The sequence below is a fragment of the Coregonus lavaretus genome (genome assembly GCF_964263955.1).
Source record: "Coregonus lavaretus genome assembly, chromosome: 9".
Taxonomy (NCBI): Eukaryota; Metazoa; Chordata; class Actinopteri; order Salmoniformes; family Salmonidae; genus Coregonus; species Coregonus lavaretus.
In genome coordinates, this window is record NC_139996.1 from 28293433 (window position 1) to 28307176 (window position 13744).

At 44.9% G+C, this 13744-nt stretch overlaps 1 protein-coding gene across 1 annotated transcript in view; it reads right to left on the reverse strand.

The window, feature by feature from the left end:
• The window catches only part of LOC311135319 (endosome/lysosome-associated apoptosis and autophagy regulator family member 2-like), a gene marked incomplete at both ends in the record, with an annotated part of 32777 nt that overhangs the window by 1680 nt on the left and 17353 nt on the right, over positions 1-13744 (reverse strand). The window contains 14 exons of the mRNA XM_084169266.1: positions 627-817; positions 926-1099; positions 1215-1478; positions 1817-1954; positions 2137-2239; positions 2337-2427; positions 2737-2865; positions 3009-3189; positions 3405-3493; positions 3627-3779; positions 3880-3982; positions 4367-4456; positions 4585-4732; positions 4837-5026. Coding sequence (XP_084025392.1) covers positions 627-817; positions 926-1099; positions 1215-1478; positions 1817-1954; positions 2137-2239; positions 2337-2427; positions 2737-2865; positions 3009-3189; positions 3405-3493; positions 3627-3779; positions 3880-3982; positions 4367-4456; positions 4585-4732; positions 4837-5026 — 2044 coding nt within the window. The remainder of the gene's footprint in view (positions 1-626; positions 818-925; positions 1100-1214; positions 1479-1816; positions 1955-2136; positions 2240-2336; positions 2428-2736; positions 2866-3008; positions 3190-3404; positions 3494-3626; positions 3780-3879; positions 3983-4366; positions 4457-4584; positions 4733-4836; positions 5027-13744) is intronic.

Consider the following 13744-nt stretch of genomic DNA (forward strand, 5'->3'; position numbering starts at 1 on the left):
ATCCACAACAACCAAAATCCATAAGGGGCAAATAGGTAAATGAGAGAGCAGCAGTGTGATCCACATCAATGCGCTATGTAGATATCAATAATAAGTGATATCCGTGTCGCCCGTAGGCTACACCACTGCTGTCATCCTTACCTTCAAGCGTTTATTCAAGTTGGATAATCTTTGGATGCCTACAGCAGTCGCACCATTGGAAGATATAGCTTGGAATGTACCCTACAAAAGCCTATTCCTGCTCTTTCCCCGCAATCCATCAAACGCATTTGCTGTGTCATCAGTGGTCTCTGACTTGTGGTCAGACTTGCTCAGACGGAACAAAGTTTTTTGCGCCTTTTTTCAATGCTGATTTGAATGTCATTGCGAAAACAGAAAGGTGTCCCCAAAAAATCTCTCGTAAACATCCTTTCTGAATTTAAAAGTAATCCTAGAAGTAATCATCTAGTTTTTCAAAAGTATCTGTAATCTGATTACAATATTTTTGCTGGTAATGTAACGGATTACAGTTTTCATGTAATCCGTTACTCCTCAACCCTGTCCATCAATCAATCAACACCTATTATACACCAGCGCCAAAGATCGGCATCAGGTCACAAGGAAAGTGTGTTTGGTTGTGTGTGTACTCACCCAGGAACGTGTCTGCTAAGCTGATGGACTGGGAGGATAGTGCTGTGCGGAAGCCCCGCCCACTGGAGGGGATGATGGTTGATTGACAGATGAAACTCTCCACCGCATTGGCTGATTCACCTGTCTCTCTCTGAGAGTCGGCGCTGGATAGGTCAGTCACATTGTCTGTACACACAGCCCTCATATCCTGAGAATTGAGGCTCAATTCAGGATCACAATGTAATTGTAGGTTGAAAATATAGTTCATCAATGCGTGTCTGTGTGTGTGTGTGTGTGTGCTTGTGTGCGTGTGTACCTCTCCTCCACAGATGCTGATGTTGAAGAGGTGGTAGTACTTAGTTCCTTTGGAGGTAAAATGGGGTCCGTTCATCAGTGTTCCAACAGAGCCCAGAGAACTGTAGTCAAAACTCAGAGACACTTTGTTCTCAGAGTAGGAGAACACACAGTCACTGTAGCACCTGCTGTGCTCCTAAAAAAACACAAACATTATTCACTTGTGCACTATGCATCTGGGGGAAGAAACATTGGACACACACTTTTATTCACCAAGCTCTACCCACACACACACACACACACACACACACCTTGTTACTCTTGCTGGATGGTCCACACTTTTTGCAGGCCTCTGGGCTCTGGGTGCTGTGTGAGGTGAGGTGTGTGTTGGGGGGGCACTCTGTGCACTGGCTGGTGTGTGTGTGTATGTAGTGTCCTGGAGGGCAGGGTACACACAGTGAGCCGGAGGGTTGGGAGAGGAGGGCACAGGCCTGACACTCTGACGACGCACCGTCTACTGCGTTACTCACTGAGATGGAGTAGATACGCACCATGTCGTTCACATTCTGACGCACCTGGAGGAGAGAGAAAGAGAGAGGCAAGTAGTAAGAGGGAGAAAGTGCTCTATTAGTATACGATTGTGTCTGTATTACTGCATTGTGTCTGTGTTACTGCATTGTGTCTGTGTTACTGCATTGTGTCTGTATTACTGCATTGTGTCTGTATTACTGCATTGTGTCTGTATTACTGCATTGTGTCTGTATTACTGCATTGTGTCTGTATTACTGCATTGTGTCTGTGTTACTGCATTGTGTCTGTGTTACTGCATTGTGTCTGTATTACTGCATTGTGTCTGTATTACTGCATTGTGTCTGTATTACTGCATTGTGTCTGTGTGCATGTGTGTACTTACTTCAGAGGCTTGGTTGGTCCTCTGGAAGGCCCATGTGTATGATACAGAAGCGTTCTTGGTCATGATGTATGTGTACGACTGTTTGACCTTACTGCCCTCCCACGACTCCACCACCGTCGTACTCTTCCTGTTTATATCCTACACACAGTGATGTCATTTTTTTTTATATGTAAAAAAGTAGTTTACACATGTCCAACTATTTTCCAGGTGCCAATTACAAAAGTAATATTAAAGGAATAGAAATACCCACACACTTGTGTATATGCTACTGTATAGTTTGCAGTGAGTGTGGGTTTTTCTTTATCTTCTGCTGTTCTCACCATCATAAAGTACAGCTCACAGTCAGATGAACACACCATCTCAAACTCAAAGATGATACGGCCAAACTCTGTCCCTGCACCACCTGTTACTGACATAGGAGGCCTGAGGATGGACACACACACATTAAGAGAGAGCTAGGAGAGGGGAAGAGAGACAGAGCGAGAGAAACTGACAGACAGATTGAGGTTATTGGACTCACTTGAAGCCAGGTACGTGGAGGTTGAGGATGAGGTAGTCATTATCAGAGCCCCCTGCTCCACTGCGGATATGATCCCCCGCTACCTCCCAACCTGAAGGAGAGACATACGTATCAGAAAAGACGCACACACACAACAGGGTCTTCCCTGACTATTTAACTCAAATGTGGCCTGTGGCCCACCTATACATTTTGCTGAAGTGTCTAAGGCAGGGGTATCCAACCCTCCTTCTGGAGAGCTACCCTCTATTTGTTCTTATCCTGCTGTAAAAGCCTGCCTACCCAGCAGCTTTCCAGGAGGAGGGTAGTTTATCTTACCCCATGGCCTAAGAGGAACTTGTCAACAACAGTAAAGAGCAACAGTGCCCTCTAGACCTCAGAGAGAGCACCTGCACCAACCCACCGTTCATGCCGTCACACTTGGAGTTTCCCACGTTGAAGCAGGACGTTTTCATGTTGGCTGGTACAATGTTCCACCACTTAAACTGATAACCTACAGCAGGCTCAGTACCTGCCGGACACGACTCACACGCTGGGAGAGAGAGACAATGGGGAGAGGAAGAGAGATCAACATTTTGGAAATCAAACATAAATAAAAACCAGCACCCATTGGGCAAAGCAGAACAAGGACAAGAGAGATAGAGAAGGACAAGGGAGAAAGGGGTATTTTGTCACCTTTGACCCCATCAGAGAATGTCCCAGGGGCGCAAGGAGAGCAGGTGGCTGTGTTGTTGTTATAGAAACCGGGGTTGCAGGGGGGGCATGTCTCACGGTCACCTGAAGGGGGCAGTGTTTCAGCCCCAGCCACACCCACCAGACAGATCTGAGGCTCCACCCACCTGTAGATCACCTGTGTCTGAAACCACACACACAGAGACAACATGGAGGATGAGGAAACTGTAACCATACAGAGAGCATGGAGGACACAGACATTGAATTATAGGGATACAGGTGCTAGAATGGCTAACCCCTGCAGGGTACTGGTGTAGATCAAAAAGTATTGGTTAGGTGTAGAGTAAGCAATCTAGCGATAATGGATGTGGTATTGGGAGGGTGAGTTGGTCTTCTCACCTTGCCCTCAAGGTCACAGGGGGTGTGGATCTGAAAGTAATCCTTCTTGGAGCATGGTGGTCTCGCTTTGCATACACCTGACCCTGTCGCTGGAAGAGAGAATGAAAGAGAGGGGGAGAGAATGTGTGTGAAAGAGGGAGAATATGTTTAAAACAGTTCACACTGTGTGTATGGGTGTGTGTACCTAGACTTGTCTGCATGCTTATATGCGTGTGTACCTACGAGCATAGTGTGTGGTGGTGTTGCAGGGGGTACAGGAGCTGGCTCCGTGGCCAGAGTGGGTGTCTCTGGGGCAGGGATGACATGAGGAGGAGCCTGGGGTTTGACTGAACGTCCCTGGTTTACAAGGGAAACACTCTGATGCATATGCCACTCCTAGAGATAGAGATAAAATAACACATAAGTAAAGAGGGAAACTGGCATGAACAACTACAATAAAGACACACACACACACACACACACACACAGGTCCTACCCTCTATGTGGACATTCTTCAGCAGAACAGGTTTCATTACTTTAGCTCCCAGGACCCCTGCTGTCTTCCAGTACAAGATGTTAGTGCCAGACTTCAGATTCACCTTGAACACACACACACACACACAGCTGATCAACTTATAAATCAATGCATAAATGATCCAACCTGTGTTTTACCACATGTTTTTCACAGTAGAGACCTGTATGGAATGCCCATGGAATGAATGCCCATCTATGCACTAAGAGCATCCCGATACTGGACACTAGATGGTGCTGTACCCTCACAGAGGATGCCTAACCTGTCAAACCACTCTTTACATTTCACATTTTAGTCATTTAGCAGACGCTCTTATCCAGAGCGACTTACAGTTAGTGAGTGCATACATTTTCCCCATACTGGCCCCCCGTGGGAAACGAACCCACAACCCTGGCGTTGCAAGCGCCATGCTCTACCAACTGAGCTACAGGGGACAGTATGTGTCTCTTACAGTGTGTGTGGCCCACTCCCCGTGACTGGTGAGCTTGAGCCACTTCTTATCAGCAGTCTGGTCCATCTCCTGACACTGGTCATTCTGAATCTGCCAACCAATCAGAACATCAACCAATCAATCAATTTGTGAATATCAGTATATTTAGTGTTCTGGAAGGTATTGCAGAGGAGAATAGCAGATATCATAGAAATTAGTGAATGAAGTAGAAGACTCACAAAGAAGTCGAAGAACAGCTTGTGGTCGGTGTACTGGTAGTCAAAGGAGACTGATCCCTGTTTCTTCAGATGGACAGCATAGATCAGAGAGACAGTACACTCATCTCTGTTAGACTCCAGGTAACTACTCTGGGGGAACCAGGACGAACTGGGCACACACACACACAGCAGAGATTAATGAGATGTATGTGAGAACTGCGATACCACAATGATTTAAAATCAGAACAGGCGTAAGCCCTCCCCTTCACACACCTGTTGCAGGTGAGGCTGTCGTTTCCATGGGGACCATTGTCGAGGTAAGTTGCTAGGGAGCTGAACCCGGTAGGGATGGTTTCCCAGTCATCGAAGCGAATGCCGCTGCCCAGAGAGTAGGTACCTGCTGCACACTGAGTACACTCCTGAGAAGACATCTCCAGAAACTCCCCCGCCTCACAGGAAAACGCTGGGGGGGAGCGAGAAGGGGGTGGGAGAGAGAGAGAAGAAAGGAAACATTACTGGGTGTACAACTAGGCTGGCCACTTAATAAGGCTAGAGGGAGTTGACTACATTTCTTACATCTGTCCATTCCTCTTACTTCCAGGAGGGGGGTTACAAGTGGACACTTCAGGGAGAAGAAAAGAGAATTATACCACTGTTTGGAAATGTCAGATTTATTTCAGAGTATTGCCATACATATCTGTTTTACTGTTTCTAAATGAAAGCACTTTCTGTATCTGTCACGACTTCCACCGAGGCTGCCTTCCCTCCTGGTTCGGGCAGGCTTCGGCGTTCGTCGTCACCGGAGTACTAGCTACTGCCGATCCCATTCTCATCACTCCACTTGTCATGTCTTGTCAATCACACACACCTGGTGCTCATTCCCCAAATTAGTATGTGTAGAAGTGTTCCCTCTGTTCCCCTTGTCTTTGTGAGTGATTGTTTTGTTGTGAGAGCGTGTAGCTCGGTTGAGCTACATTTCACTGTGTTATTTGCCAAGGTGGATGTTTTCCCTTGTACAGTTTCGTTTGACGCTTGGGGTGTTTGATTTATGCAAATGGTTTAAACTCTGGACAACGGTATTTTACCTCCTGCGCCTGACTCCTTCTTTCACACGTCGTCACAGTATCTAGTCCCCCCACTTGAAGAAGTCATAAGTATTTGGACATGAAGTACTTCAGTTACTATTCAGATACTATTGGGCAAAACATAACCCAAAACACAATCAAAACGAACTTCAAATGCATCCAACGAGTTTGTAGAGTCACAAGCTTGATGTAGTCAGTGTGCAAGGAATATGCACGGTTTGACTATAAGGCACAGGGGGTACTGAGGTATGTACCCTGACCTTGGTGAACATGGTGGTTAGTCACCTTCAACATGCAAAATCATATGCACACATTTTAATTATTGATTTTAGTTCAGCTTTTAATGCAATGCAAATACACACACCACTCAAACGGCTACTGGACCTGACTGTCAACGGAGGCCTCGCAGGTTGGATCAAGGACTTTTTTTGCCCACCCACAGAGGGTTCTCATGAATGGGGCCCTCTGAAGAACTGACCCTGAACATAGGCCCCCCCCCCAGGGGTGTGTCCTTTCACCATAGTTGTTTTCTATCTACACTAACGAGATGAAGATCCAAGGAAACAATGAGAGCCTTTTCAAGTACACGGATGACATAGCTATTTTTTAAAGATGCTACGTCAGATGGTGACAGCTATTTTAAAACAGATCAACAACCTTCAAGAATGGTACTGGTCAAGTGCCCTCTACATCAATGTGGACAGGACAAAGGAGCTGATCATCAATGGCAACAACCTGCCAATGTCCCAACCACTCTCTCTGAACGACCAGCCAGTGGAGGTGGTTGAGTGTTTTAAATACCTAGGGCCACAAATTGATGATAAGCTGAGCTTTAAAGAGAACGCAGACTGTATTTTTTTTCAAGCAAGCCAGCACCTCTTTTTGATCAGGAAATTGAAGGGGTTCGGGGTCAGCCAGGATGTTTTGGAGAGGTTGTACAGCAGTCTGGTGGAGAGCATCCTCACATTCAATATGGTGTAGAGCATCCTCACATTCAATTCTAGTCCTATGTTCAGTCCCTGGACAATAAAGTAGACAGGCTCAGGATGAGGATCTCCTTCCAGAGAGACATCAGAGACTGTAACATACTCTGTTTCACGGAATCATGGCTCTCTCCGTATATACTGTCCCCGTCCATACAGACAGCTGGGTTCTCAGTACATCGCACAGACAGGAATAAAGAACTCTCCGGGAAGAAGAAAGGCGGAGGTGTATGTTTCATGATTAACTACTCATGCAGACCGTATTAGCTCCCAAGATAATTATCTTCGGTTATAGTCACAGCCATGTATACTCTCCCTTCCGGGATGGCTACAAGGCCCTCCCCCGCCCTCCCTTTGGCAAATCAGATCACGACTCCATTCTGCTCCTCCCTTCCTATAGGCAGAAACTCAAACAGGAAGTACAAGTGCAAAGGTCTATTCAACGTTGGTCTGACCAATCGGAATCCATGCTTCAAGAATGTTTTGATCATGCGGACTGGGATATGTTCTGGGTTGCCTCTGAGAATTACATTGATGCATACACTGACACGGTGACTGAGTTAATCAGGAAGTGTATAGGGGATGTTGTTCCCACAGTGACTATTAAAACCTACCAAAACCAAAAACCGTGGATAGATGGCAGCATTCCCGCAAAACTGAAAGCATGAAGCACCGCATTGAACCACGGCAAGGTGACTGGGAATATGGTTGAATACAAACAGTGCAGTTATGCCCTCCAATCAAACAGGCAAAATGTCAGTACAGAGACAAAGTGGAGTCGCAATTCAACGGCTCAGACACGAGACGTGTGTTGCAGGGACTCCACACAATCACGTATCACAAAGGGAAAACCAGTCACGTCGTGGACACCGACGTCTTGCTCCCGGACAAGCTAAACACCTTCTTCGCCCGCTTTGAGGAGAACACAGTGCCACCGACACAGGCCGCTCCTGAGGACTGTGGGCTCTTGTTCTCCGTGGCCAACGTGAATAAGACATTTAAGCATGTTAACCCTAGCAAGGCTGCCGGCCCAGATGGCATCCCTAGCTGCGTCCTCAGAGCATGTGCAGACCAGCTGGCTGGAGTGTTTACCTCCACCTTACCTGACACACTAGACCCACTTCAATTTGCATACCGCCCCAACAGATCCACAGACGATGCAATCGCCAGCGCACTGCACACTGCCCTATCCCATCTGGACAACTGGGTCCTGGACTTCCTGCCCTGTGCAACATACACACATACATACATATCGTGCATTCGGAAAGTATTCAGACCCATTCCCTTTTCCCACATTTTGTTACGTTACAGCCTTATTCTAAAATGGATTACATTAAAACAATTCCTCATCAATCTACACACAATACCCCATAATGACAAAGTGACAGGTTTTTAGAAATTTGTGCTAATTTATTACAACACAAAACAGAAATACCTTATTTACATAAGTATTCCTACCCTTTGCTATGATACTCGAAATGGAGCTCAGGTGCATCCTGTTTCCATTGATCATCCTTGAGATGTTTCTACAACTTGATTGGAGTCCCTCTGTGGTAAATTCAATTGATTGGACATGATTTGGAAAGGCACACACCTGTCTATATAAGGTCCCACAGGTGAAAAAAACCAAGCCAAGAGGTCGAAGGAATTGTCCGTAAAGCTAAGAGACAGGCTTGTGTCGAGAGTTTGGAACCACCAAGAATCTTCCTAGAGCTGGCCACCCGGCCAAACTGAGCAATCAGGGGAGAAGGGCCTTGGTCAGGGAGGTGACCAAGAACCTGATGGTCACTCTGTCAGAGCTTCAGAGTTCCTCTGTGGAGATGGGAGAACCTTCCAGAAGGACAACCATCTCTGCAGCACTCCACCAATCAGGCCTTTATGGTAGAGTGGCCAGACGGAAGCAACTCCTCAGTAAAAGGCACATGACAACCCGCTTGGAGTTTGCCAAAAGGCACCTAAAGGACTCTCAGATAATGAGAAACTAGATTCTCTGGTCTGATGAAACCAAGATTGAACTCTTTGGCCATGCGTCACGTCTGGAGGAAACCTGGCACCATTCCTATGGTGAAGCATGGTGGTGGCAGCATCATGCTGTGGGGATGTTTTTCAGCGGCAGGGACTGGAAGACTAGTCAGGACGAGGGAAAGATTAACAGAGCAAAGTACAGAGAGATCCATTATGAAAACCTAGTCCAGAGCGCTCAAGACCTCAGACTGGGGCGAAGGTTCACCTTCCAACAGAACAATGACCCTAAGCACACAACCAAGACAACACAAGAGTGGCTTTGGGACAAGAGTCTGAATGTTCTTGAGCCAGAGCCCGGAATTGAACCTGATCGAACATCTCTGGAGAGACCTGAAAATATCTGTGCAGCGACGCTCCCCATCCAACCTGACAGAGCTTGAGAGGATCTGCAGAGAAGATTGGGAGAAACTCCCCAAATACAGGTGTGCCAAGCTTGTAGCGTCTTACCCAAGAAGACACATGGCTGTAATCACTGCCAAAGGTGCTTCAACAAAGTCCTGACTTATGTAAATGTCATTTTTCAGTTTTTTTTATTTTTTATAAATGTGCAAAAAATTCTAAAAACCAGTTTTTGCTTTGTCATTATGGGGTATTGTGTGTAGATAGATGAGGGGAAAAAACGACTTCATCAATTTAATCTGTAACGTAACAAGATGTGAAAAAAGTCAAGGGGTCTGACTACTTTCCGAATGCACAGTCGTGGTCAAAAGTTTTGAGAATGAGACAAATATTAATTTTCACAAAGTCTGCTGCCTCAGTTTTTATGATGGCAATTTGCATATACTCTAGAATGTTATGAAGAGTGATCAGATGAATTGCAATTAATTGCAAAGTCCCTCTTTGCCATGAAAATTAACTTAATCCCAAAAAAACATATCCACTGCATTTCAGCCCTGCCACAAAAGGACCAGCTGACATCATGTCAGTGATTCTCTCGTTAACACAGGTGAGAGTGTTGACGAGGACAAGGCTGGAGAGCACTCTGTCACGCTGATTGAGTTAGAATAACAGACTGGAAGCTTTAAAAGGAGGGTGGTGCTTGAAATCATTGTTCTTCCTCTGTTAACCATGGTTACCTGCAAGGAAACACGTGCCATCATCATTGCTTTGCACAAAAAGGGCTTCACAGGCAAGGATATTGTTGCTAGTAAGATTGCACCTAAATCAACCATTTATCGGATCATCAAGAACTTCAAGGAGAGAGGTTCAATTGTTGTGAAGAAGGCTTCAGTGCGCCCAAGAAAGTCCAGCAAGTGCCAGGACCGTCTCCTAAAGTTGATTCAGCTGCGGGATCGGGGCACCACCAGTGCACAGCTTGCTCAGGAATGGCAGCAGGCAGGTATGAGTGCATCTGCACGCACAGTGAGGCGAAGACTTTTGGAGGATGGCCTGGTGTCAAGAAGGGCAGCGAGGAAGCCACTTCTCTCCAGGAAAAACATCAGGGACAGACTGATATTCTACAAAAGGTACAGGGATTGGACTGCTGAGGACTGGGGTAAAGTCATTTTCTCTGAAGAATCCCCTTTCCGATTGTTTGGGGCATCTGGAAAAAAGCTTGTCCGGAGAAGACAAGGTGAGCGCTACCATCAGTCCTGTGTCATGCCAACTGTAAAGCATCCTGAGACCATTCATGTGTGGGGTTGCTTCTCAGCCAAGGGAGTGGGCTCACTCACAATTTTGCCTAAGAACACAGCCATGAAAAAATAATGGTACCAACACATCCTCAGAGAGCAACTTCTCCCAACCATCCAAGAACCGTTTGGTGACAAACAATGCCTTTTCCAGCATGATGGAGCACGTTGCCATAAGGCAAAAGTGATAAGTAAGTGGCTCGGGGAACAAAACATCAACATTTTGGGTCCATGGCCAGGAAACTCCCCAGACCTTAATCCCATTGAGAACTTGTGGTCAATCCTCAAGAGGCAGTTGGACAAACAAAAACCCACAAATTCTGACAAACTCCAAGCATTGATTATGCAAGAATGGGCTGCCATCAGTCAGGATGTGGCCCAGAAGTTAATTGACAGCATGCCAGGGCGGATTGTAGAGGTCTTGAAAAAGAAGGGTCAACACTGCAAATATAGACTCTTTGCATAAACGTAATGTAATTGTCAATAGAAGCCTTTGACACTTATGGAATGCTTGTAATTATACTTCAGTATACCATAGTAACATCTGACAAAAATATCTAAAAACACTGAAGCAGCAAACTTTGTGAAGACCAATACTTGTGTCATTCTCAAAACTTTTGACCACGACTGTACATACATACATACATACATACACACATACATACAGTGGGGAAAAAAAGTATTTAGTCAGCCACCAATTGTGCAAGTTCTCCCACTTAAAAAGATGAGAGAGGCCTGTAATTTTCATCATAGGTACACGTCAACTATGACAGACAAATTGAGAAAAAAAATCCAGAAAATCACATTGTAGGATTTTTTATGAATGTATTTGCAAATTATGGTGGAAAATAAGTATTTGGTCACCTACAAACAAGCAAGATTTCTGGCTCTCACAGACCTGTAACTTCTTCTTTAAGAGGCTCCTCTGTCCTCCACTTGTTACCTGTATTAATGGCACCTGTTTGAACTTGTTATCAGTATAAAAGACACCTGTTCACAACCTCAAACAGTCACACTCCAAACTCCACTATGGCGAAGACCAAAGAGCTGTCAAAGGACACCAGAAACAAAATTGTAGACCTGCACCAGGCTGGGAAGACTGAATATGCAATAGGTAAGCAGCTTGGTTTGAAGAAATCAACTGTGGGAGCAATTATTAGGAAATGGAAGACATACAAGACCACTGATAATCTCCCTCGATCTGGGGCTCCACGCAAGATCTCACCCCGTGGGGTCAAAATGACCACAAGAACGGTGAGCAAAAATCCCAGAACCACACGGGGGGACCTAGTGAATGACCTGCAGAGAGCTGGGACCAAAGTAACAAAGCCTACCATCAGTAACACACTACGCCGCCAGGGACTCAAATCCTGCAGTGCAAGACGTGTCCCCCTGCTTAAGCCAGTACATGTCCAGGCCCGTCTGAAGTTTGCTAGAGTGCATTTGGATGATCCAGAAGAGGATTGGGAGAATGTCATATGAAACCAAAATAAAACTTTTTGGTAAAAACTCAACTCGTCGTGTTTGGAGGACAAAGAATGCTGAGTTGCATCCAAAGAACACCATACCTACTGTGAAGCATGGGGGTGGAAACATCATGCTTTGGGGCTGTTTTTCTGCAAAGGGACCAGGACGACTGATCCGTGTAAAGGAAAGAATGAATGGGGCCATGTATCGTGAGATTTTGAGTGAAAACCTCCTTCCGTCAGCAAGGGCATTGAAGATGAAACGTGGCTGGGTCTTTCAGCATGACAATGATCCCAAACACACCGCCCGGGCAACGAAGGAGTGGCTTCGTACGAAGCATTTCAAGGTCCTGGAGTGGCCTAGCCAGTCTCCAGATCTCAACCCCATAGAAAATCTTTGGAGGGAGTTGAAAGTTGTTTCCCAGCGACAGCCCCAAAACATCACTGCTCTAGAGGAGATCTGCATGGAGGAATGGGCCAAAATACCAGCAACAGTGTGTGACAACCTTGTGAAGACTTACAGAAAACGTTTGACCTGTGTCATTGCCAACAAAGGGTATATAACAAAGTATTGAGAAACTTTTGTTATTGACCAAATACTTATTTTCCACCATAATTTGCAAATAAATTCATTAAAAATCCTACAATGTGATTTTCTGGATTTTTTTTCCCTCATTTTGTCTGTCCTAGTTGACTTGTACCTATGATGAAAATTACAGGCCTCTCTCATCTTTTTAAGTGGGAGAACTTGCACAATTGGTGGCTGACTAAATCCTTTATTCCCCACTGTATATACTCCGGACTCTCACATTGCTCATCCTAATACTTATATACAGCACTAGTCAAAAGTTTCAACACACCTACTCATTCAAGGGTTTTTCTTTATTTTTACTATTTTCTACATTGTAGAATAATAGTGAAGATATCAAAACTATGAAATAACACATATGGAATAATGTAGAAAATGATGACACTGTCTGTGATTTATTTAGAATTCAAGGCACACTTAACCAGCATGGCTACCACAGCATTCTGCAGCGATACGCCATCCCATCTGGTTTGGGCTTAGTGGGACTTTCATTTGTTTTTCAACAGGACAATGAACCAACAGACCTCCAGGCTGTGAAAGGGCTATTTTACCAAGAAGGAGAGTGATGGAGTGCTGCATCAGATGACCTGGCCTCCACAATCCCCCGACCTCAACCCAATTGAGATAGTTTGGGATGAGTCGGACGGCAGAGTGAAGGAAAAGCAGCCAACAAGTGTTCAGCATATGTGGGAACTCCTTCAAGACTGTTGGAAAAGCATTCCAGGTGAAGCCGGTTGAGAGAATGCCAAGAGTGTGCAAAGCTGTCATCAAGGCAAAGGGTGGCTATTTGAAGAATCTCAAATATAAAATATATTTTGATTTGTTTAACACTTTTTTGGATACTATATGATTCCATATGTGTTAATTCATAGTTTTATGTCTTCACTATTATTTTACAATGTAAAAAACTGTACAAATAAAGAAAAACCCTTGAATGAGTAGGTGTGTCAAAACTTTTGACTGGTAGTGTTTTTCTTACTTCCATTCTTTTATTTTTAGATTTGTGTGTATTGTTGTGAATTGTTAGATATTACTGCACTGTTGGAGGTAGGAACACAACCATTTCGCTACATCCGTAATAACGTCTGTTAAATATGTGTATGCGGCCAATAAAATGTGATTTGAATCAAATTTGATTTGATTTGATTCATTCCTTGTGCTGTTGGACTACTAAATGCAACGAAAATTACATTTTACATTTACATTTTTGTCATTTAGCAGACGCTCTTATCCAGAGCGACTTACAGGAGCAATTAGGGTTAAGTTCCTTGCTCAAGGGCACATCGACAGATTTTTCACCTAGTCGGTATATGCACTTACAGTTGAAGTCGGAAGTTTACATACACTTAGGTTGGAGTCATTAAAACTTGTTTTTCAACCACTCCACAAATTTCTTGTTAAC